Source organism: Drosophila kikkawai, chromosome 3L, assembly GCF_030179895.1.
Source record: "Drosophila kikkawai strain 14028-0561.14 chromosome 3L, DkikHiC1v2, whole genome shotgun sequence".
NCBI classification, from domain to species: Eukaryota; Metazoa; Arthropoda; class Insecta; order Diptera; family Drosophilidae; genus Drosophila; species Drosophila kikkawai.
The window spans coordinates 29703271-29729154 of record NC_091730.1 but is presented as its reverse complement, the minus strand read 5'-3'; the positions used below and the strand labels follow the sequence as shown (position 1 = coordinate 29729154).

Sequence of the window (25884 nt, the reverse complement as noted above, 5' to 3'; positions counted from 1 at the left end):
AGAATATAACAAGAATTACCAAATCTACAATATATATCCAATTTTAGAGGTGGACTCTGCTGGACTCACTTTATAACTCAATTTTAATATTGGACTACACTTAAATTTTATATAATTTATAAGGGTTACAAATTATACAAGGTTACGGCGGCACCATATTACATTTCTGGAGTTAAATTCCGCTAACATATATTACGAAGCACCATGAATGAGATTGCATCAAAAAATTTGCATTTTATTTAGATTTTTTACATTTTTTTAGCATTTAAAATCTGCAGAATAAAAACGCGATTTAACAGCGCTCGCTTCTCGTTGCATTAACAGCTAACTTTAACAGCGAATAACTTAACAGAGCGCGTCAATGTTAATTTTTTGGGTATGTAACATGTTAGATTAATGTTATAGGAATACATTCCGGTTAAAAAAAAAGTATTTTAACAACTTTTAAAAAATGGGTTTATGCCATAGTGCAGCGTGGCAAGAAAAGGAAAGCCATGAAGATCCTTCAAGCAAATATGCATAGAAGCAGAACGGCAAATGACCTGCTGCACCAAATTGTGCTGGAAAACCAATTTGACGTTATCATAAGCGAACAATACAAGAAACGGGAGGAAGGATTCTGGCTGGAAGACGACACAAAGACGGCGGCCATATGGATTCCGGACCCCACCACGGCTCCACACAGAAGTGACAAAAAGGGAAGATGCCAGATGACGATATTCAGCTGCTATTTGACCTCAAGTGACGATATTCAGACTTTACAGGCGAAACTTGAAGATATTGAAGACAACGCAAGGCACATAGCTGGAAACCTTATAATAGCAGGGGACCTTAACTCAAGAGATAAGGAATGGGGTATGCCATCAACTGACTCTCGAGGCCGTAGAGTCCTAAATATGGCCGCAAGAATCGGGAAGCTAACAGCAAATGTAGGTGAAATACCCATATTCAATCGAGTAGGGAACGTGGGCACAATCCCCGACATAACACTAGAGACAGAAAACTGCACGCACAAAATCGCCGACTGGAAAGTCCTTGATACATACAACGGAAGTGACCACTGCTATATTGTGTTTAACATAGCAGAAAACGAAGTGACCACAGTAGCACCAACGAGAAAAGGATGGAACGCTAATCGACTGGACAAAGAAAGGCTGATACAGGAAATTGACGCAAGGCTGAACCGACAGAGAGGCGGAAACATAGTCAGCAACAACATGACAACCATAAGGCAGGCCTGCAACGCTGCAATGCCTAAAATGGGAAATCCTCGCAGACAAGGACAAAAGTGTACTGGTGGACCCAAGGGATAAAAGCTCTCAGAGAAGCGTGCATAAAAAACAGACGCCGCCTTACGAGGGCTAGACGGAGAAGGATCTCTACAGAAGAAGAGAACCAATTAAAGAACTCCAAGAATACTGCCATCCGAAAAAGCAAAACGAAGAAATGCAACGATGTCAATAGTGACCCATGGGGGCTCGGATATAAAATCGTGATGAAGAAGCTGAGACCTAGAAACCCAACACCGGAACTGGAAGATGAGCAAATGAACCAAATTGTCACAACACTATTCCCCGCCCATACGAATAGCATAGGGAGGACTACTCCACCAATAGCCGAACACCAGATCGAGCTCTTCACTGAGGACGAGCTACTGAAAGCGGCAAAAACCTTAAAAAGGAAGAAGGCCCCAGGGCCCGACAACATTCCAGCAGAAGTCCTAATAGCGATGGCGAACAGACCCCATATCCTATTGGATATGTATAACTAGTTCATTACCAGCGGGAGATTCCCAGACATTTGGAAGGTGCATCGGTTGGTCCTGATAGGCAAGGGCAAGGGTGATCCCCGTCAGCTTATCGACCATTATGCATGCTTAACACAACCGGGAAGCTACTAGAGAAATTGATCAAGCCACGACTAGCAGCAGCGATCGAAAGAGGAGGGGGTCTTTCCCCGAGGCAGTATGGGTCTAGACCAGGAAGATCGACCATTGGAGCAATCCAAGAAGTCGTTAACCAAGCTCTCAGCAGCCAACAGGGCAACCACTTCTCGAGACCAGTTGTGCTCCTGGCCATTGTGGACGTTAAAAACGCCTTCAACAGCGTTAGATGGGACAACATAATTGATGCTCTGAAAAAAGGATTCCAGATCCCAGGATACCTGATGCGAATAATACAGGACTATCTTGACGACGACTACTAGACGACATAGTCGCAGTCATTACAGCTCGGAATACCGAGTATGCACAGCGCAAGTTGACGCAAGTAATGATACGTGTAAAAAGATGGCTGAACTCACACGATCTGAAACTTGCGGACGAAAAAACGGAGCTATTGTTAGCTACCAGGAGAAGGTTCCCTCTAGAAATAGATATGAGAGTAGGGGAAAACGTTATAAGGACGCAGAAGGTCATAAAGTACCTAGGAGTTAAACTTGACTCAAAACTAACATTTAGTGCACACATACAAGGGGCGAAGAAAAGAGCGACCGAGACTACAAAGGCGCTTAGCAGACTCATGGCGAACGTGGGCGGCCCATTACCATCAAGACGAAAGCTCCTAATGGAGATAAACCACGCAATCATGCTGTACGGATGCGAGATCTAGGCAGGAACCTTTGAGACAGCCTGCAGGACAAAACCTCTACAGGAGGTGCAAAGAACGATGGCTCTACGAATCGCGAGCGCGTATCGAACGGTATCCGGCCCTGCAGCGCTAGTAGTTGCAGGCACGATACCAATCGACCTTTTAGCCAAAGCGCGAAAAAGGATATACGAAAGACGACAAAATGGAGACACGACAAGGACACTAATCGAGCTGACCAGAGAGGAAACCCTCCGACAAAGGCAGGAAAGATGGACAACAGAAGGGAGAGGCAGATGGATAGCTAGGCTGCTACCAAACCTGGTAGCATGGTCTACAAGGAAACAGATGCTCACAGACCATGGCTACTTTGCCGCCTTTCTACACACTATAGGGAAAAGAATAGATGCCAGATGCATATACTGAAATCGACAGTGCGGAACACACCATCTTCCAATGTGCAAAATTCGGACCGGCGCTCAGGTCCTTGGAAGAAGGGGTTGGGACAATAACCCCTGAAAATATCGTAACAAAAATGGTTGGCAGCTAAGCGGCATGGAAGCACATCGCAGGATTCGTGGAGAACATCCTTCGAGCAAAGAAGCCTGATCTGGATGAGACAGCTGGGTAATCATACTCTTTTTTCCGACGGCAAATGGGAAGATGCGTGAGGCATTCCCCCTCCTCAACCCACAAAAAAAAAAAAAAAAAAACATGAAACAATCCTTTTTCACATGACCAATTTTATTACAGTGATCACATTTTATATTGGCTCTTTTATTGATATTATTTTTATTTTTATAGTTTGAATTTATTTTATCATTTCTCACAGCATGTAACACTTTAAAACTTGTCTCTTTGCTTGCACTTCTTAACTTTATTTCCTGGTATAATAGTCGATTCTTTACAAATGCTAACGTTAGGTTCTCTTGAAATAAAGCCTCCACTGCAGTTATAATTCCGTTGTAGGAAGAAGGGAGAGTTAATAGAACATGGGCAACTTTGTCCATTTCATCAATTTTGGCACCCGATAAAACATGATCAGTAATAAGATCATCAAATATTTTAAAATGGTTCATTAGAAATTAATTAGGTTTAAACTTCAATGATAAAAGATGTTTTCTAATTGATAATTAATATAATATATGTTGTCTAAATTTTCAAGAATTACTTTTGCGGTGCACTCTGTTGTGGCGAAACTAAGAAAAGAATCGCCCAAAAATTCTATAATCAAAAATTTGGCAACTCTTTCTGCTTTCTCTCACTGATCTGTTTCCGTAGTTGGATTTTCATTTTCAATTACACAAAGAACATCATTTTCCGCCAATAAAGCTTTGACCCTGAATTTCCAAATTGCATAGTTTTTGCCATCAAATGGCTTTATATATTTTTTTTGTTTTGTCCATTTTAATATTAAATTGAAACAATAGCTTGATACCCAAATGCGAAATCAAATAAAACTGTATTCAAATAAACCAACTTAAAATTCAACACAGTTCTTAGAAAAACGTAATTCCTTGGAAATTCAATTCACTTTTCGAGTTGAAACACACACACTTTTAGAAGTCCCGGTTGTATTTCATGAACAGACACACAGTTCCTAGAAAGTTCTTCACGCACAACCACAGTATGTGTGCATAGAGTTATATCGTTATTTCACTTGAATTAGTTTTTAAAACAATCGTTGTACTAAATTTCAGTAGTTAAATTTTTTATTGGTGACTGGACCCATAACCTGTCCAGTCCAATGCAAAATACATCACGTTTGATTTTATGATTTTTATATTGTTGATTTAATATAGCTTTTATAGCTCGACTTATCTGTTTCGTGATCATATCAAAAAGGGCAGAAAACTAGAGAGGGTAAGCTCATGTAGACATATCGGAACCCAAATATGAGAGAGTGCAACAATGTGATTATTTATCGCGCAAGCTTTGTTTATTTTGCCTTTCTCATTTAATAGGGATATTCTTACATATACAATTTAATCTAGCTATAATTAAATAAATAAATATATGTCGGAGCGGGCCGGATCGGACGACTATATCATATAGCTGCCATACAAATGTTCGATAAATTTTTAGATAAAATATTATAACTTGTCTGTTTTTCAATATTATTCCATATTTTTTGAGATATAGTCATTTTATATTATTCCAGAATTTTGTTAAAAATTTTATGAAAATCGGACCACTATATCTTATAGCTGCCATAGGAACGATCGGGAAATTAATCGAAACAAATTATAACTTCGTTGTTTTTCAACGTATTTTAATGTACTTTGCTTAGGAGTGGGGTGGCTAGGATGTCCTCCGCAAAGGGATCAGTAGAAAAATCCGTCCCACGAAGAAGAAACGCAGAAAAAAGGTCCAGAAATTCGGGGGTCGAAAAATGACGTTGGCATGGAGCGCCCTTTGCATGCATTTATTGACATTCGTATTGGAACTAAACTTAGCTTTGCCTAAGGGCCCGCTGCAGGCCGAGAAGCCCAGCTTAACGGCGCGAGAGCGGGAGAGCGGGAGAACCGTGAATTAGAGCGGCGTAGCCGTCCCTAGAAGCGAGCGACGATCGGGAACACGGGAGCGTGCGATCGGTAATACCGAGGAGCGGAGAGCGGGCGAGCTTTGCTAAGCTGGGAGCGCTTAAGCTTTTGGACGCTCGGTGGGCAGAGGGGGCGCAGGGGCCTCCTGGCGTAAACATTCTCCCCCCCCTTGCAATCACTCGGGTTGCAATAAACCCGTACAGGACGATGGTATGAAGGGGCGTCAGAGCGCCGCGTAGATCCTTGATGCTGGAGCGACGAGTAGCGATGAAGGACGGATGAGTGCCAAGGAGAGGCGGATGATTGCCATGGAGAGGCGAAAACTTGTCGTAAGGAGCTTGCTGAACAAGGCGGAGGCGTCGAATGCCGTGAACAGGACGCATCACTGTGCGCTAGAAGACGTCGGACTTTCCGTAGCGGATGAACGTTGGCAGACTCGGCTACGGTAGGATTACGTACCTCGGGTACGTCTGCTTTCCAGAGCGATCGCGGTGTATGGAAATGAAGCCTTCGTATGTGATCTGGATGAAAGAAAATGACATGGAGATGAGTGATGGTCAAGTAAATGCGAACTAGAAGTATGGGGGTGACCGATGCTGCGAGCGGAGTGGATGCTCTGGACTGTCATGCGGATGCAGGAGAGTGTAGTGGTGCTGATTGCACGTCTTGCATCGGCCACCGCTGCGGCAGGTTCCCTCGGAATGTTCGTGGGCCAAACAGTTGGAACAATAGCGGCGGTCGAGAACCGCTCGGAGCCTCTTCTCAGCGCAGAGTTTGAGGAACTGTTGGCATTTCCGGAGCGGGTGGAATCCGCTGCAGACTCGGCAACGGTAGGACTGCGTACCTCGGGTACGTCTGCTCTCCAGGCCAGCAGCACTGCGAGCGGCAAGGAATTTTTCCGGTGAACTTTTTGACGAAACGGAAATTCGTGTCGAGAAGACAGACACGCCGCCCGTAGCGGTTGTAGACACTGGGCCTGTGAGAACCCACCCGAAGATCGTCTCTTGGGCCAGGAGAGAGCCGAAGATGTTATTTTTGGAACCGCCCAGAAGCACAGACGGAAGTATGTCAGCTCCAATCAGGACGTCGATATCAGAACTCTCGAAGAACGCTGGATCCGCTAAGGGGAGAGCAGGAAGCTGCTTTAGGAAATCTCTCGGAACTGGATATGAAGGAAGTTTTCCAGCGAGTTGAGGAAGAACATAAGCTGTCGTATGTAACTGCAGCCCGGGTCTGGAGGGAGCGCGAATTGAAAATTTGCAGAGCTTTGTTGCTTGAGCGGCAACTGTATCGTTGAGACCGGAAACTTGGGTCTGCGTTGGCTGGGATGGAAGTTTTACGATATTGAAAAGCCTCTCAGTAATAAAGGTCGCTTCAGAACCTGAATCGATCAGGGCTCGCGCTTGGAAGGTGCGGCCAAGATGGCAGATGGTACCGAGCAGGACAGCCTTTGATCCTGACGCAAAGCAGACTTGCACATTAGAGTGGTCGTCGGAGGCTGCAGCGCTTCTCGCAATGGGTGCGGGTCGTGGACTAGATGGAGCGGAGGGTCTTGGAACGGTAGCCGCAGGGTTGTCGCGGTGCAGCAGAGTATGATGCCGGCTGTGGCACGTAAAGCAGGAATGGGCACTAGTCCAGTCCCGTTGCTGGTGCCCTCGCGAAAAACAATTCAAGCAGAGTTGCTTTCTTCGAATGAAGTCTGTCCGCTCATTGACAATCATGTCTAGGAAAATCGGACACATACGGATAGGGTGGTCCTCCCTGGAACACAGATTACACCTTCTCGGTGTTGGAGCCACCCTAGCTTCGTATGAATTGAGCCTGCGCACCGGTGGATTGGCATTTGCTGACCTTGGCGGAAAGCGTAATCTTGGGAAGCTTCGAGGAGACCATATACACAAGAAGGCAGTCCCACGCCTCGACTTCAATGGAGGACATTTGTAACGCGGTCAAACAACTTTGAATTGTGCCTTGGAGCTCTTTTAGATCGACTCCGGATTCTTGAGGAACAGCCTGGATGTTAAAAAGAATCTTTAACTGACTGTTGACTAACAATCGCTTATTTTCAAATCGGTCGGAAAGGCTTCTCCATGCTGAGATGAAACCCTCGTTGGTCAGAGGGGCCTTGGAAACGATCGCATGCGCATCGCCACTCGTCTTGGAAAGTAGGTGGAACAACCTCTCCACAGGCGTAAGTCGGGAGTTATTAATGTAAATCGCCGTGAAGAGGGAGGTGGGCCACCGAAGATAATCGCCTGTGAAGACCTCTGTGTCCACTGGTGGCAGGCGACAACCCGTAGAAGGAAGTGGTTGGACACTGACGGAAGCCTGTGTGGACTGGGAGGCGACCTTGTCGATAATTTCCTGCAGCTGTACAAGACACCTCGAATATACGGAGTAGCACTCACTGTACTTGGATTCAAGCTCAGTGGCGGTGGCTGTACTGTCGGAGGACACGGAGAGAAGATCGGAGCAGCTTTCATAGCCTTTCTCCACCTTGTCCCACAGGCCACGGATTTGGTCCCGATGGACTTTGCACATGGCGGGGGAAAACCTCTCCGTGTCAGGAGCGCTCGGAATGTGGATGTTAGCTTCGAATTGGCTAACACGGGCTGTCGTCGAAATGAACTTTCGCAGGGCGATGTCTAGGGCATTTTGAGCCATTTTGGAAACCGACTGAGTGAGTATAGGCGAAGGAACGGGACCAGAATCGTCGGACTTGTCGCTTTTTGCTCTTGGGTTGGCAGTGGCCTTTTGTTGTTTCCCGTAGACAAACTCAATTTGGGACTCGGCGGATCAGCGTTTGTCGACTGACCTGAGCGAAGGATGCCTGATTCGAAGTTGAAAGCAAAGTCGGGAACCAGAACGTAGACCGTACTGTCCGTGATCGTGGTGGAGTAGGAAGCAGAGATGTCTATATATATTCCGTGGCTCGGAAGTGGAGATTGTCTAAATTGGAAAATTAATTTATTAATTATAATCCGTGACAACAAAAATTATTAATTAATTATTAATGTCGGAAATAATCAATGTAACTTATTTAAGTATTTGCACGTAATTAATACGGAGCCGGAAAGGCGGAATTAAAAATAAACCTTGGCTTTGACTTGGGAAAAACTCGCTGGGCTATACCGTCGGCAAAGCAGTGCATAAGTGAAGAGCTCAGGAGAGAGAACAAAGCGTAACCCAACTGCGACAAAAACAACACGTCTGCTGCGGCGGTTGTGCAGATTTGGAGAAATAAACACTTGCACTTGAATATTTAATCTTGGTTACTTTGTTTGTTATTGTTTGGTTGTAATTTAATTCTGTATGGACGGGCAGCGAATATAAATACATATGTATGTAGTTGGATAAGCATGCAAAATATGTATGGATGAGTTGTCTTTATTTTGGACAGTGGAAACCCGATAACCGGACTGTGGTTGTAAGGGCGTACGAAAAGTATTGGAGGCAGAAAATATATTTTGCACAGTGGAAACCCGATAACTGGACTGGAGTTGTGAGGGCGTACAAAAAATATTGGAGGCCGAAAATATATTTATATATTGGCATAAGTACAGTAGAGCGTCGAGAAGTGGACTGTATTCTTTGAAGTTGACGGAATTGTGTTCAAGAAAATATCGAGGCGGCGGGAAACACACAGTGACCGAATATACATATGAGAATAAAATCTCGGGTAGGGGGCCGAACTCGGCAACACGAAATATTCACTGTAGAATTTTCACTTTTTTTCAATTTTTCGCGGCGCTCGACTTGAAACACACGTTTACTAGTTATATTCTTTTTTTGAATATATTGTTCGGCTGAAGGTTGAGGATGTCAATTACCACTCTAAGTAAGTGAGCAACCAACTCGCGGAGTAATGCGCGCCGATTGACATACGTATGTATGTGCGTATGTCAAGACCGTTTTAGTCGTTGATGTACGGCCGAATATAGAGATGTATGTATGTATGTACGGAGAAATGTACAACGGGCCGAAGAAGTGGAAGAAAAACGGCGATAATTATGCCGTTGCAGAACGAAGTGCAGGCAAATGGAAGTGGGGAAAATTAAATTTGAAATATGTATGTAGATTTTTACGTTGTTTAATTGCCGTGGTGTTGGAAAACTCGCACTAGGAGTTGACAAAAATCGTACGTAGGTTGACCGAAATTTAAATTTCGGACAACTATTAACGACAGGCAATTAGAGACGGGAGGAAACTTTTTACTTATCTTTTCTGCGGCGGCACCACCAAAGCTGCTGGGAAAAAAGGATTCCAGGACGATATCCTTATCCGGCTCGAAGGACCATGTTAAGGAGTGGGGTGGCTACGATATCCTCCGCAAAAGGATCAGTAGAAAAATCCGTCCCACGAAGAAGAAACGCAGAAAAAAGGTCCAGAAATTCGTGGGTCGAAAAATGACGTTGGCATGGAGCGCCCTTTGCATGCATTTATTGACATTCGTATTGGAACTAAACTTAGCTTAGCCTAAGGGCTCGCTGCCGGCCGAGAAGCCCAGCTTAACGGCGCGAGAGCGGGAGAGCGGGAGAACCGTGAATTAGAGCGGCGTAGCCGTCCCTAGAAGCGAGCGACGATCGGGAACACGGGAGCGTGCGATCGGTAATACCGAGGAGCGGAGAGCGGGCGAGCTTTGCTAAGCTGGGAGCGCTTAAGCTTTTGGACGCTCGGTGGGCAGAGGGGGCGCAGGGGCCTCCTGGCGTAAACATTCTCCCCCCCCCTTGCAATCACTCGGGTTGCAATAAACCCGTACAGGACGATGGTATGGAGGGGCGTCAGAGCGCCGCGTAGATCTTTGATGCTGGAGCGACGAGTAGCGATGAAGGACGGATGAGTGCCAAGGAGAGGCGGATGATTGCCATGGAGAGGCGAAAACTTGTCGTAAGGAGCTTGCTGAACAAGGCGGAGGCGTCGAATGCCGTGAACAGGACGCATCACTGTGCGCTAGAAGACGTCGGACTTTCCGTAGCGGATGAACGTTGGCAGACTCGGCTACGGTAGGATTACGTACCTCGGGTACGTCTGCTTTCCAGAGCGATCGCGGTGTATGGAAATGAAGCCTTCGTATGTGATCTGGATGAAAGAAAATGACATGGAGATGAGTGATGGTCAAGTAAATGCGAACTAGAAGTTGGGGGTGACCGATGCTGCGAGCGGAGTGGATGCTCTGGACTGTCATGCGGATGCAGAAGAGTGTGGTGGTGCTGATTGCACGTCTTGCATCGGTCACCGCTGCGGCAGGTTCCCTCGGAATGTTGGTGGGCCAAACAGTTGGAACAATAGCGGTGGTCGAGAACCGCTCGGAGCCTCTTCTCAGCGCAGAGTTTGAGGAACTGTTGGCATTTCCGGAGCGGGTGGAATCCGCTGCAGACTCGGCAACGGTAGGACTGCGTACCTCGGGTACGTCTGCTCTCCAGGCCAGCAGCACTGCGAGCGGCAAGGAATTTTTCCGGTGAACTTTTTGACGAAACGGAAATTCGTGTCGAGAAGACAGACACGCCGCCCGTAGCGGTTGTAGACACTGGGCCTGTGAGAACCCACCCGAAGATCGTCTCTTGGGCCAGGAGAGAGCCGAAGATGTTATTTTTGGAACCGCCCAGAAGCACAGACGGAAGTATGTCAGCTCCAATCAGGACGTCGATATCAGAACTCTCGAAGAACGCTGGATCCGCTAAGGGGAGAGCAGGAAGCTGCTTTAGGAAATCTCACGGAACTGGATATGAAGGAAGTTTTCCAGCGAGTTGAGGAAGAACATAAGCTGTCGTATGTAACTGCAGCCCGGGTCTGGAGGGAGCGCGAATTGAAAATTTGCAGAGCTTTGTTGCTTGAGCGGCAACTGTATCGTTGAGACCGGAAACTTGGGTCTGCGTTGGCTGGGATGGAAGTTTTACGATATTGAAAAGCCTCTCAGTAATAAAGGTCGCTTCAGAACCTGAATCGATCAGGGCTCGCGCTTGGAAGGTGCGGCCAAGATGGCAGATGGTACCGAGCAGGACAGCCTTTGATCCTGACGCAAAGCAGACTTGCACATTAGAGTGGTCGTCGGAGGCTGCAGCGCTTCTCGCAATGGGTGCGGGTCGTGGACTAGATGGAGCGGAGGGTCTTGGAACGGTAGCCGCAGGGTTGTCGCGGTGCAGCAGAGTATGATGCCGGCTGTGGCACGTAAAGCAGGAATGGGCACTAGTCCAGTCCCGTTGCTGGTGCCCTCGCGAAAAACAATTCAAGCAGAGTTGCTTTCTTCGAATGAAGTCTGTCCGCTCATTGACAATCATGTCTAGGAAAATCGGACACATACGGATAGGGTGGTCCTCCCTGGAACACAGATTACACCTTCTCGGTGTTGGAGCCACCCTAGCTTCGTATGAATTGAGCCTGCGCACCGGTGGATTGGCATTTGCTGACCTTGGCGGAAAGCGTAATCTTGGGAAGCTTCGAGGAGACCATATACACAAGAAGGCAGTCCCACGCCTCGACTTCAATGGAGGACATTTGTAACGCGGTCAAACAACTTTGAATTGTGCCTTGGAGCTCTTTTAGATCGACTCCGGATTCTTGAGGAACAGCCTGGATGTTAAAAAGAATCTTTAACTGACTGTTGACTAACAATCGCTTATTTTCAAATCGGTCGGAAAGGCTTCTCCATGCTGAGATGAAACCCTCGTTGGTCAGAGGGGCCTTGGAAACGATCGCATGCGCATCGCCACTCGTCTTGGAAAGTAGGTGGAACAACCTCTCCACAGGCGTAAGTCGGGAGTTATTAATGTAAATCGCCGTGAAGAGGGAGGTGGGCCACCGAAGATAATCGCCTGTGAAGACCTCTGTGTCCACTGGTGGCAGGCGACAACCCGTAGAAGGAAGTGGTTGGACACTGACGGAAGCCTGTGTGGACTGGGAGGCGACCTTGTCGATAATTTCCTGCAGCTGTACAAGACACCTCGAATATACGGAGTAGCACTCACTGTACTTGGATTCAAGCTCAGTGGCGGTGGCTGTACTGTCGGAGGACACGGAGAGAAGATCGGAGCAGCTTTCATAGCCTTTCTCCACCTTGTCCCACAGGCCACGGATTTGGTCCCGATGGACTTTGCACATGGCGGGGGAAAACCTCTCCGTGTCAGGAGCGCTCGGAATGTGGATGTTAGCTTCGAATTGGCTAACACGGGCTGTCGTCGAAATGAACTTTCGCAGGGCGATGTCTAGGGCATTTTGAGCTATTTTGGAAACCGACTGAGTGAATCTTGGCGAAGGAACGGGACCAGAATCGACGGACTTGTCGCTTTTTGCTCTTGGTTTGGCAGTGGCCTTTTGTTGTTTCCCGTAGACAAACTCAATTTGGGACTCGGCGGATCAGCGGTTGTCGACTGACCTGAGCGAAGGATGCCTGATTCGAAGTTGAAAGCAGAGTCGGGAACCAGAACGTAGACCGTACTGTCCGTGATCGTGGTGGAGTAGGAAGCAGAGATGTCTATATATATTCCGTGGCTCGGAAGTGGAGATTGTCTAAATTGGAAAATTAATTTATTAATTATAATCCGTGACAACAAAAATTATTAATTAATTATTAATGTCGGAAATAATCAATGTAACTTATTTAAGTATTTGCACGTAATTAATATGGAACCTTGGCTTTGAAACTCGCTGGGCTATACCGTCGGCAAAGCAGTGCATAAGTGAAGAGCTCAGGAGAGAGAACAAAGCGTAACCCAAGGAACTGCGACAAAAACAACACGTCTGCTGCGGCGGTTGTGCAGATTTGGAGAAATAAACACTTGCACTTGAATATTTAATCTTGGTTATTTTGTTTGTTATTGTTTGGTTGTAATTTAATTCTGTATGGACGGGCAGCGAATATAAATACATATGTATGTAGTTGGATAAGCATGCAAAATATGTATGGATGAGTTGTCTTTATTTTGGACAGTGGAAACCCGATAACCGGACTGTGGTTGTAAGGGCGTACGAAAAGTATTGGAGGCAGAAAATATATTTTGCACAGTGGAAACCCGATAACTGGACTGGAGTTGTGAGGGCGTACAAAAAATATTGGAGGCCGAAAATATATTTATATATTGGCATAAGTACAGTAGAGCGTCGAGAAGTGGACTGTATTCTTTGAAGTTGACGGAATTGTGTTCAAGAAAATATCGAGGCGGCGGGAAACACACAGTGACCGAATATAGATATGAGAATAAAATCTCGGGTAGGGGGCCGAATTCGGCAACACGAAATATTCACTGTTGAATTTTCACTTTTTTCGCGGCGCTCGACTTGAAACACACGTTCACTAGTTATATTCTTTTACATATTGTTCGGCTGAAGGTTGAGGATGTCAATTACCACTCTAAGTAAGTGAGCAACCAACTCGCGGAGTAATGCGCTCCGATTTACATACGTATGTATGTGCGTATGTCAAGACCGTTTTAGTCGTTGATGTACGGCCGAATATAGAGACGTTTTTTTTTTTTTTTTTTATTTAAAAGATATAAGTATCATACATAAGTAGGTTTAAGAAAGAGAAATGTCCGCTCCCGCGGGACTGCCGCAAAGCTATACTTCACGGGGCGGCTGGCGGTCAGTTGCCGCTCTTCAGGGCTCCGCTTTTCCGGTTTCCTTCAGGTGTCTTCATCTGCTCCCGGCGTCTCATCTCTCGCATCACGGTGGCTGCCATTTCCGCAACCGCATCCCAATTGGAGGGCATCTCTAGCATACATCTGATTAGATTGTCTGGTGTAAGGCGACGATTCGTGGCTGCTTCCAGCGCAGCTCGTTCTGCCGAGAATAGAGGGCACGCGAAAAAGACATGTTCCGCATCCTCGATAAATGCGGTCCCGCAGTAATCGCAGTATGGATTGGCTTCGTGCTTGAACCTGTGCAGGTAAGCCTTAAAGCATCCATGGCCAGTTATGATCTGCGTGCTGTGGAAATTCAACTGCCCGGTGCGACGCTGGATCCAGGGTACCAGGTCAGGGATGAGTCTATGGGTCCATCGGCCTGTGCTCGCGTTGTCCCATCTCACTTACCACCGTGCGATAGTGTCACTTCGTTGGGTTCTGCTGCCTGAGTTTCCGGTCCTTCGCTCTTCTGCCAGAAGTTCGATCGGTACTGTTCCCGATACCACTAGCGCCGCCTCTTCCGAGACCGTGCAAAAGCAACTGGAAATTCGCAGTGCACAACGTCTGTAAACAGGCTTGCATTGCCGGCTGTAGCTAACGGTCTTAATGGCTTCAGCCCATATAGGCGCGGCATACAGGATGGTCGAGGTCACCACTGTCGCTATCAGTCGCCTGCTGTGCTGCTTGGGGCCACGGTTGTTGGCCATCATCCTCGAAATGGCAGCGGTAGCTTTGAATGCCTTGGCCGCAGCATATTCCAGATGGGTCTTGAAGTTCAGCCTGTGGTCGATCATGACTCCCAGGTACTTGATCACCGGGGTGGACTCAATGGTAGTCGAGCCGACCCTGAAGCTCACCTTCTCTACTATTTTTCTGCTGCTTATGAGCACTGCTTCCGTTTTGTGCTCGGCCAGCGAGTGCCCGTTGTCTGCGAGCCAGGACATCAGTATGTCGATGGCGCGGCTGCATTTTGTAGAGACTTCGGTTAGGTGCTTCTCCACCGTGACCAGTGCGATGTCGTCAGCGAACCCCACTACCGCGCAGCCAGGTGGTAATGGGAGCCTGAGAACCCCGTCATACATGACGTTCCACAGGATAGGCCCAAGAACTGAGCATTGCGGTACGCCTCCTGTGACTTGGTGCTGTTGGTGGCCGGCATCAGATTCATATAGTAGCACTCGGTCTTTGAAATAGTCGTCTATTAGCTTAATCAGGTATCCAGATATGCCAGCGCGCTGCAATGCCTGCAGGACTAGGCTCCAGTTTGCCGAATTAAATGCATTTTTGACGTCGAGGGTACATACAAGGCTTAGTGCCACCCTGTTATCTTTCGCCTTCGATCGCATTTGCTGCAAGCTGGGTCACTTCTCGGATCGCGTCGATTGTGCTTCTCTTCTTTCGGAACCCATGCTGGTGGCCCGAGAGTGCTCCGCGTTCCTCGATTTCTCTCTCCAGTCTGCTGCAGATGATGCGCTCAAATATCTTCCCCAATGTGTTTAGCATACAGAGGGGTCGGTATGAGGAAGGATCGTCGTTCAGTTTACCAGGCTTCGGGATAAGCACAAGTCTTTGCTGCTTCCAAACTCTCGGGAAGGTACGCACTTGTTGTACAGCTCTGTGAATAGGCTCGTATTTGCTCTGATTACGGCGTGCAGTGCCGCGTTTGGGATGCCATCTGGTCCCGGGGCCTTGGATATTTTGCTACTGGCCACCGCGCTCATGACTTCCTCTTCGCTGATGATGATAGCTTCGCTCGCCGCTATACTGGGTGGCATTAGGGGCGGCTGTGCAGGGAAGAGGGAGGAGATTATCGCTCCAAGCTGCTCCTGCGCTGTTGGGGTCGGCTGTCTGTTGAGCTTACCCATGGCGAGCTTGTAGGCAGATCCAAAAGGTTCCTGGTCCGCCTCGTCGCACAGCTGCTGGAAGCACTCGCGCTTGCTTGCTCTAATGGCCACCTTTAAGGCTTTTTTCCTTTCCCTGTAGCGAGCCTCAAATAGCTCCTGCATGGGCCGTCCACGGCTTCGTTGGCACCTGCGCCTCGCAGAGATGCACTCTTTCCTGGCTGTGGCTATCTCTTGGTTCCACCAGGGGACTGGTCGCCTTCCTTGTCCTCTAGTCGAGCTCTCCATTGCCGCATCGCAAGCTGTCTTGAACCTCGCAGATACCTCGTCTGCGCAAGTGTTTGCGTCGCCAGAAATGGTATTGCCATCCATGTTTTCTAGGAGTTCCTCGACATTTAGAGTGCCTACTTTGTAGGCAGGTTGCCGATTCGGAAGGCTCGGCAGGGAGTGACTCGTCTTCATCAATATCGCTGCGTGGTCGCTGTAGGTAAGGAGGTCAGTGAATTCCCAGTAGACGTTCCTAGTGAGCTCCGCGCTGGCGAAGGTTAGGTCGATAATTGATTCTCGGCCTGCCTTGCTGTATGTGCATTTGCCTCCGTCGTTAAGAAGGCAGACATCCAGGGTCGCCAGGGCATCTAGTAAGGCGGTTCCCCTCTGAGTTGTTGCCGTGCTCCCCCACGTGGTGGACCACGCGTTGAAGTCCCCGGCAATTATTACCGGGGATCGTCCCCGAGCGTCTTGGGCAATCTCCTGGATTACATCCTTGAATGCATCTATGTGCATACTCGGCGGAAGGTAGCAGCTGTATATTGTAGTCGCCTGACACTTGGCCCTGGCGTAGCCACGTCTCGAAGCTCTCTGCGATAGGTGGTCCGGAGGCTGTCCGCAGCTCCAGATGGCAGCCCCGCCATCCGCGCTTTACTGCCATACTCCTTCTGCTTTTGCCTTGTAGGGTTCACTCAGTATGCCGATGTCGATTCTCTGCTCGATCGCCGTCTGCGACAGTAAGTCTTGGGCTGCTCTGCAGTGGTTTAGGTTAAGCTGGAGAAACTTAACCATTCTGCATATACTTGACGGCTCTCTGGTATTCTGGGCAGGTCCTGCTTATTGTAGCGTGCTCTGCCTCCTTCGCGTGCTTGCCTCCTCGGGTGCATAGGATGCACTTGGGCTTGTTTTGGCACGTATTGTGCTTGTGGCCCATGCCACCACATTTGAAGCATGACTCTGTGTGGCTTTAGCTGTTGCGTCGGAGGCTCGGAATCGTGCCGAGGTGTGTCCGAAGCCCATGCATTTATAGCATCGCTTTGGCTCAGTTTTTTCTCGGATACGGCATACGACCCATCCTATCCGGATTCTGCCCTTTTCGAGCAACCTCCGCGCATGCTCGGGTCTGAGGTTGACCGTCGCTATTTGCGTTCCGCCGAACCCTTTTCTCATCCTGGGTGAGGCGTCTCGTGGTATGTCGCACTCTTCTCCCGCAAACAGGGCCATGGTGACCTCCTCCGCGCTGGTCATGTCGTCTAGGTCGCGGATCTCCACTTGGACCGTCTCCTGCATAACCGCCACCTCTGCTTTACCGGAGATGGCAGTCTTTAGGGCTGCTTGCAGCTGCTGCGTGGATGGGTCCAGGGTTTTCTGCATTCTTAGGAGGAGTCTACCGTTCGCTGTCCTCCGCAATCCTTGCACATTGTCCTTGAGTCCCTTTAGAGAGGGCTCAGTTTTGACAATCTTGAGCATGTCTGCGTATGTTCCTGCGCTACATTTGATTATAATTGCGTCGGCGCGCTGCTTCCTGGGCATTGCAGTTGGAGTTGCACGGCTCCCATTGTTATCGCCGCTCGTAGCTTTGACTTCTGCATTCTTGGGTCTGGAGACGTATGTATGTATGTACGGAGAAATGTACAACGGACCGAAGAAGTGGAAGAAAAAACGGCGATAATTATGCCGTTGCAGAACGAAGTGCATGCAAATGGAAGTGGGGAAAATTGGATTTGATCTATGTATGTAGATTTTTACGTTGTTTAATTGCCGTGGTGTTGGAAAACTCGCACTAGGAGTTGACAAAAATCGTACGTAGGTTGACCGAAATTTAAATTTCGGACAACTATTAACGACAGGCAATTAGAGACGGGAGGAAACTTTTTACTTATCTTTTCTGCGGCGGCACCACCAAAGCTGCTGGGAAAAAAGGATTCCAGGACGATATCCTTATCCGGCTCGAAGGACCATGTTAAGGAGTGGGGTGGCTACGATATCCTCCGCAAAAGGATCAGTAGAAAAATCCGTCCCACGAAGAAGAAACGCAGAAAAAAGGTCCAGAAATTCGGGGGTCGAAAAATGACGTTGGCATGGAGCGCCCTTTGCATGCATTTATTGACATTCGTATTGGAACTAAACTTAGCTTAGCCTAAGGGCCCGCTGCCGGCCGAGATGCCCAGCTTAACGGCGCGAGAGCGGGAGAGCGGGAGAGCGGGAGAACCGTGAATTAGAGCGGCGTAGCCGTCCCTAGAAGCGAGCGACGATCGGGAACACGGGAGCGTGCGATCGGTAATACCGAGGAGCGGAGAGCGGGCGAGCTTTGCTAAGCTGGGAGCGCTTAAGCTTTTGGACGCTCGGTGGGCAGAGGGGGCGCAGGGGCCTCCTGGCGTAAACATACTTTGACACATAAGCTTCTGGTATTATTTCCGAATTTTGGTATAAATTTTATGAAAATCGGACGACTATATCTTATAGCTGCTATAAGAACGATAGGGAAAGTAATATAAAATATTATAACTTCGTTGTTTTTCAACGTATTTTCATCTACTTTAAGACATGAGCTTTAAGTATTATTTCAGAATTTTGGTAACAATATTATGAAAATCGGACAACTATATCATATAGCTGACATAGAAGCGATCCGTAGATGTAGAGAAAATGAAAAGCTGGGAATGTATAACTGTCAAACTGTAAACATAATAAGTATAGGTAAAATGTAATTGTTCGGAGCAGACCGCCAGCACCTAGTCACGCGCGCATAGTTGTACCACTGCACCTGCAGCGCTCTTTTGGTTTCTCTTTCTACTCTTCCTTCTCGCCTAAGCTGTCGCGTTATCTATCAGCCAAGCTACATTTGTTATCTCATAACATTTGTTATCTCATAACGGTGTTGTTGAGAGCCCCTTTCTTTTAGGGCAGCTTAGCTTCCACGTTCCCCGACTAACATCTAGAACCCTTATCCCTTTAGTAGTAAATCACTGTAGGCGGGAGTTTGAAGTACATGAACCCTTTAGGGTTTTATGTACGGATTACAACCGCCTCTCTGACATTATAATTCGTAGCGATAGCCCTTCTGTACTAAAAACTTTAATACTTGTTGAGTTAGCTCGTTATGTATCACATTAGTCTAATTTTGCATGCGTTCTTATTTATTTATCGTAGTTATTATTTAGTTACATTATATTATATTTTTTATATTTATTTTGCATGCGTTTTTACTTATATATTATTATTTGTGTACTCTCGTAACGTTTCCTCGTTCTTTTCTTCTTTCATTCACCGCGTCTATCTAGTTCGCGATTCGTGCCGTACGTCACGCGGCTGCGCCCCTCGGTCGGTTGGGCGGGAGGTGGAAGCGGGACTCCGCGCGAAAAAAATAAATAAATAAATAAATAAACATGTATATATTTTGAAGCCAAGCTTTTATATACTCAGTCTGCAGCTCCGATTAAAAAGAGACACGAAAATTAAACACGGCTTATATTAAAATCCTATCGTGCGTTTTTATTATAAACTAAATGGTGGCAAATTCGTTGTCTTCCCCACAAACATTTTGGTGACCCCGACTTGATCTTTATCGGAGTCTGCATCTCGGTTTCGTAATTGTTTAATATCGTTTAAACAAAACGCTTGTTTGCGGTCGTTTGCGGGCATTCGGTCACAAACACACGAACATATACATATATATACAGTGCGCAGCCGGCCGTTTGATTTTTTTGTACATTTCGCGCTGTGAAAATCAAAGCTGTGTTGTGCAAATAATTCGACATTAAAGTGAATCGAATTTAATCGTTTTTTAATAGCGCATAGTGCATATATATACATGTAAGCAGCCGATATATCGAGGAGTTAGCAGTACGGGTTTGAGAGAGAAGAGTTGGCAGTGTCGTCGAGGAGCTGCTAAGCAAGAGAACGTGTGCAGAAGTTGTCGGAGAAAAGCAGATCAAGAGCCGTATAAGTTGAAAGCAGAAGCAGAAACCCATAGCCGAAAGTAGTTTAAAAGCTGTAAACCAAAACGCTGTAATTGAATCGTCGCAGTTGTCATTTGTCAATTATCATATATATAACCGCATATTATCAATAAAGTATAATCACATATCTACATTTGGGGGCTCAACCTTGCTCAACCGTGTCGAAACTTGCGCAGATGAACAGTTAATTGTGTCGACGCTGTTAGAAAAATTATGCTAACTCGTATTTCTTCAAAAACTTGCAGTAGAATATGAAAAAAGGAAGTACTCCGAAAAAAGCCGCACCAAAACCAGCAGTGCAACAGAGACAGAAAATTGAAACGAAGCCTCTAGCCGTACAAAAGCCGTTAGAACCACCGAAACCAGCAGTGCAACAGAGACAACCATATAACACTCGATTTACAGTTGGCGAAAAGAATAAGTATATGGCGGAAGCAGGAGCACAAAGGGAAGACGACAAATTGGCTTTCAATCAACTGAAAACCCCAACGATGGAACAACAAGTTTTGCAAAACAGTAAAAATCTGGAGGAAATAGTGAAGTTTTTAAGCTTGCAATGCCAAAATGCTCAGAAAGCACAAAGCACCAGTATAATTTCACCAGAAAGTTTTTCGAAGGTGGTACCGGAGTTTGATGGACAAAATATTCCAGTAGAGCAGTGGTTTGTGAACTTTGAAAAAAATGCAGATGCCTACGTCTTGGATGAAAAGCAGCGTTATGTACAAGCTCGCAGTAAAATGACCAAAGCAGCAGCTTTGTTCTTGAACACAGTCTTCGTTGGAACATACAATGAGCTGAAAAGTGTGTTGATCGCTGAATTTAAACGTACATACGCTAGCGCTGATGTACATAAGAAGCTGGGTGAGAGAAAGAAACAAGAAGCTGAATCGTTCCACGAGTATGTTCTGCAGATGAGGCAAATTGCAGCGCTCGTTGATGGCGTGGATGTAATGTCAGTTATTCGGTACATCGTCGACGGCTTGAACATTAAAAACGAGTACAAATACAGCATGTACAGTTGCAAGTCGTATGATGAACTACAGAGCCAGTATGCAATATTCGAGCAGATGACACAACGCGAACCAGTGCATAAGCATACAGCCGGAGCAGGAAAAAAACCAGACTATGCTGGAAGAGCAGTGCATTGTTTCAATTGTGGGTCAACAGCACATCTCAGGAAGGATTGTCAATCTGCAACTAAATGTTTCAAGTGCGGTGAAACTGGTCACATGTCGAGAAATTGCCCAAAAGCTGTGCAAAGCGTAAAAGTGATACGTGACAATAACCGCCTTAAATGTGTTGTCATCAATAAAGTCGCCATCGATTGCTTGGTTGACACAGGTGCCGATGTGTCCATCGTTAAAGCCAGCGTGTTTAAAATGTTTCCGGATGCGCAGTTGGAGAAGTCTGGATCAATGCTGAGAGGTCTTGGCAACTCGAAAACATTCCCAGAAGGATACTTTTTTGCTGATGTGCTGGTAGACAACATAAAAGTTCAGCAGAAATTCGTCGTGGTGCCGGATGACAAACTGGAGTACAACGGTCTGCTGTGCTACGATTTTATGTCCAAATTCTGCGTCGTTTTGGATAAGGATGGCTTTCACTTTTCTCAGAAGGTTGCGCCGGTGGAACAAGAGGCGCACAATGAGCTAAGTATATATAATGTTGTCGAAGCCGATATTGAAATCCATACTCCTCCGCAGTTCGAACCAGTGATACGATCCATGGTTATGTCTTATAAGCCGGAATCGCCCGCTGCTAAAAGCCCAATCGAGCTGAAGATTGTGCCAAAGGAGAAGATGACACCATTTAAACAGCAGCCCAGCCGGTACTCTATGGTTGAATGCGAAGCGATCCGCGATCAAGTTGCGGAATGGCTGCAAAGCGGAGTAGTACGAAAGTCGACGTCGAATTTTGCCAGCAGAGTCGTCATCGTCAAAAAGAAGGATGGATCCAACAGAGTCTGCGTTGATTTTCGTCAACTCAACGCCATGGTTTTAAAGGACTGCTTTCCCGTGCCGCTTATGGATGATGTCCTCGAGAAGCTGCAGGCAGCGAAGCTGTTTGTTGTGATGGATTTGGAAAACAGTTTTTTCCACGTTCCGGTAGAAGAGGAGAGTCGAAAATACACAGCTTTCATAACGAAGGAGGGCCTGTTTGAGTTCAATAAGACGCCCTTTGGATTCACAAACTCGCCAGCAACGTTCATACGTTTTATAAACGCCGTTTTCCAAGATCTGGTTTTCCGAGATGTTATGCAAATCTATATGGATGACATAATAATATACGGCATGACAGCAGACGAGTGCTTGTAGAAGCTGAAATTAGTCCTGGAGGTTGCTGCTCGTTTTTCATTAATCATAAAATGGAAAAAGTGCCGTTTCCTTGAAAGCAAGATCGATTTCCTTGGACATACAGTTGAAAACGGAAGGATTTGGCCAGGCTTCGAAAAAACTCGAGCAGTGAAGCAATTTGCTGTCCCGGCAAATGTTAAAGCAGTGCAGTCGTTCTTGGGTCTGACTGGATTCTTTCGCAAGTTCATAAAAGGATACGCACACATAGCAAGACCACTAACAAACCTGCTGAAAAAGGATGCCGAATTTCAGATGGACACCGAGGAGCTGAACGCATTTAATCAGCTGAAGGCTAGCCTTTGCCAAGAACCAGTTCTTCGCATCTATTCGCAGAATGCACACACAGAACTACATACAGACGCATCGAAAGATGGCTTTGGCGCGACGTTGCTGCAGCGGTTTGGGGAGAATCTTCACCCAATATTTTTCTGGAGCAAGAAGACCTCGGAAAGCGATTCCAAACGACACAGTTATATCCTGGAGGTCAAAGCAGCATATTTGGCGATCGAGAAGTTTAGACACTACCTGCTGGGTGTTAACTTCGTATTGGTAACTGACTGCGCGGCGTTTACTCAAACAATCAAGAAGAAAGATGTTCCTCGCGAGGTTGCTCAATGGATTTTGTCCTTACAGGATTATTCGTTTGCAGTGGAGCATCGTAGCGCTGATCGGATGAAACATGTTGACTGCTTAAGCCGATTTCCAAGTATTCTGCTGGTGGGAACAGAAATATCAGCCCGTCTTAAGAAAGCACAACGAATGGACGAGTTCATTAATGCAGTCTTATGCATCCTGGAGAAAGGACCATACCAAGAGTATAAACTGAAAGGCGATGTTTTGTACAAGCATATGGATGGACGTGATCTAATAGTTGTACCCAAGGCAATGGAACATGAAATTATAACTGGAGCTCATTCAGATGGACATTTTGCGTTAACAAAAACAATGCACAGCCTGCAGCAGCAATTTTTTATCCCACACATGGAGCGGAAGGTGTCCCAGGTTATCGCCACATGCATAAAGTGCATAATGACCAATAAGAAGACAGGTAAACAGGAAGGTTATCTGAACTGCATAGACAAAGGAGGTCAACCGTTACAGACGCTGCATCTACATCATCTAGGCCCAATGGATTCTACGGCGAAACTGTACAAATACATTTTTGCAATGGTCGATGGATTTTCAAAGTTCGTGTGGTTGTTTGCTACAAAATCTACAGGGGCCGATGAAGTTATCAAAAAGCTGGAAGAATGGTCAAAAATATTTGGATTTCCTGCTCGCATCGTGACTGATAGAGGTGCAGCTTTCACTTCAGACGCTTTTGAGGAATTCGTCAAACAGAATGGCATTTAGCACGTATGGACAACAACTGGAGTGGCTAGAGGCAACGGCCAGATAGAGCGAGTCAATCGCGTAATCCTGTCCATTATTAGTAAACTTTCTGCAGATGATACAACAAAATGGTATAGGTTCGTCGCCGATGTACAAAAAGCAATCAACTCGCATATTCATTCGACTACACAGAAAGCACCGTTTGAGCTTATGTTTGGTACGAAGATGCTGACCAACATTACAGACAAGCTAACTTCAATTCTGGAACAGGAACTGATGGAAGACTTTGAGATGGAAAGACAGGAAATGCGTCGCGAAGCTAGGATGGAGATACAGAAAGCCCAGGATGTGTATAAGCAAAATTATGACAAGAAGAGAAAGAAGGAGGCCACATATAAAGAAGGAGACTTGGTCGCTATTAAGCGGACGCAGTTCGTCGCCGGTAGGAAACTGGCCAATTCTTTTCTTGGTCCTTACGAAGTGGTAAAGGTCAAACGCTGTGGCCGCTATGAAGTCAAGAAGGCTGCCGATTTTGAAGGGCCGAATTATACATCCACAAGCGTAGATAATGTCAAGTTATGGAGATATGTTGCAGCAAATGAAGACTTGTTGTCGTCTGAGACAGACGACGAGGAGCAGGATGACCGAATGTAAGCAGCCGATATATCGAGGAGTTAGCAGTACGGGTTTGAGAGAGAAGAGTTGGCAGTGTCGTCGAGGAGCTGCTAAGCAAGAGAACGTGTGCAGAAGTTGTCGGAGAAAAGCAGATCAAGAGCCGTATAAGTTGAAAGCAGAAGCAGAAACCCATAGCCGAAAGTAGTTTAAAAGCTGTAAACCAAAACGCTGTAATTGAATCGTCGCAGTTGTCATTTGTCAATTATCATATATATAACCGCATATTATCAATAAAGTATAATCACATATCTACATACATATGTACATATAGCCACCGCCATACATACATACACTACTTTGCGGTTGCTAAGCAGGCAATTTACCGGCAAAAAAACAACAACAAGTTTAAGGTTCCGTTGCATTTCGGCGACGCTTGTAACCTCTACATTTTCGCGGTGGAAAGCATAGGGTGTTTCGTGCCTCTGACGCGGTCAGACATTTTAATTTATTTTATTTTTTTTTTCTCGTGATCGAATAAAATAATGTCTGAAACGGAAAATTCGGTTCGGGCGCAAAATGAAGCCCCAAGTGACGTTCACTTTTACCGAGCCAAAGCCGAATTTATTTTGCGGCAAATTAACTCGATAAAATTTTATTTAAATGCTGATTCGGTCAATCAGTTTGATGAAGCTGATTTACTCGCGCGAATGGATTGGATCAACTCCTTAAAAGTTTAACATTTTCAGGCACACGTACACGCAATATTTGGTTTAAAGGGTGTCGAGAAGGGATCGTCAAAGGGTCTTCGGGAGCTCAGTGATTGCATGAATTCACGTTTACGAGCAATTCGAACCCTGACCACTACGCAACAGATTTTGGATGGGCTTCTAATAAAATGGGAAGAGGATTTATCGATCACAGAGCTGTCTACCCGGGATGCTATGGAGTCGTTTTTGGAGAAGAGGTGCAGGATGACGGAAAACTTGGATCAAGTCTGGGTAACTCAAACACCAGGCCAGCAGGTGGGAAAAAACTTGCACACATATAATCCAAGTGCACTTATTGCTTCTGCCACTAACTCAAGTCAGCAGATATGTTTGTGTTGCGATCCAAGGGATCATTATTTGCCAAAATGCAATCGATTTTTGAATTTGAGTCCGAATCTTCGGTATAGAGAAGCAAAGAAGTTGCACCTTTGCTTAAATTTTTTGCGCAAGGGGCATTGTTTGAAGCAATGCAAGTCGACTCATTGCAGATATTGTCGCATGAAGCACCATTCATTATTACACATGAATCATGACCCATCCGCACCATCCATTTCATTTTCATCTCCATCATGCAATCCATCCTCGAGCTCTCAGCCATTGCCATCTACTTCATCATCGGCATTAATATCATGTTCTCAAGCATCATCTCATCCTGATCATCACATTTCCAGCCCTCCACCCAAAGCCTCAAATATTATGCCGAATGACTACGTGTTGCTTCCGACTGCTATTATATAAATTAATATTCCAATTTATGTAAATTGATTATATTGCAGAGCCAGCTGGCTATGCCTCCGTGGCAGGGGTAGAGCCGGCTGGTTGGGTAGTGATGACCGCCAAGGTTAGCAGCCACTGGAGAGTCGGGTGGTCGCTTCGACCTTCTTCCTCAATTGATTGTCTGGGCCGGCAGTAGGTTACTGCCGCTGGTTGGATATCTGTGGCGGGGGGTCGGCGGAAGGTTACTGCCTCTGGTGGCCCTCGTCGCTGTAGATCCCAAGGG

At 46.4% G+C, this 25884-nt stretch overlaps 1 protein-coding gene across 1 annotated transcript; it reads left to right on the top strand.

Moving 5' to 3' along the window:
- Window positions 1-494: 494 nt before the first annotated feature.
- Window positions 495-1313, top strand: LOC138928418 (uncharacterized). The gene has a single exon (XM_070285489.1). The coding sequence runs from the start codon at window positions 495-497 to the stop codon at window positions 1311-1313; it is 819 nt and encodes a 272-aa protein (XP_070141590.1).
- Window positions 1314-25884: the final 24571 nt, after the last annotated feature.

What these genes read in the sequence shown, in the direction of transcription:
- LOC138928418 (XM_070285489.1), top strand. Translation starts at nt 495, where the DNA reads ATGAAGATCCTTCAAGCAAATATGCATAGAAGCAGAACGGCAAATGAC.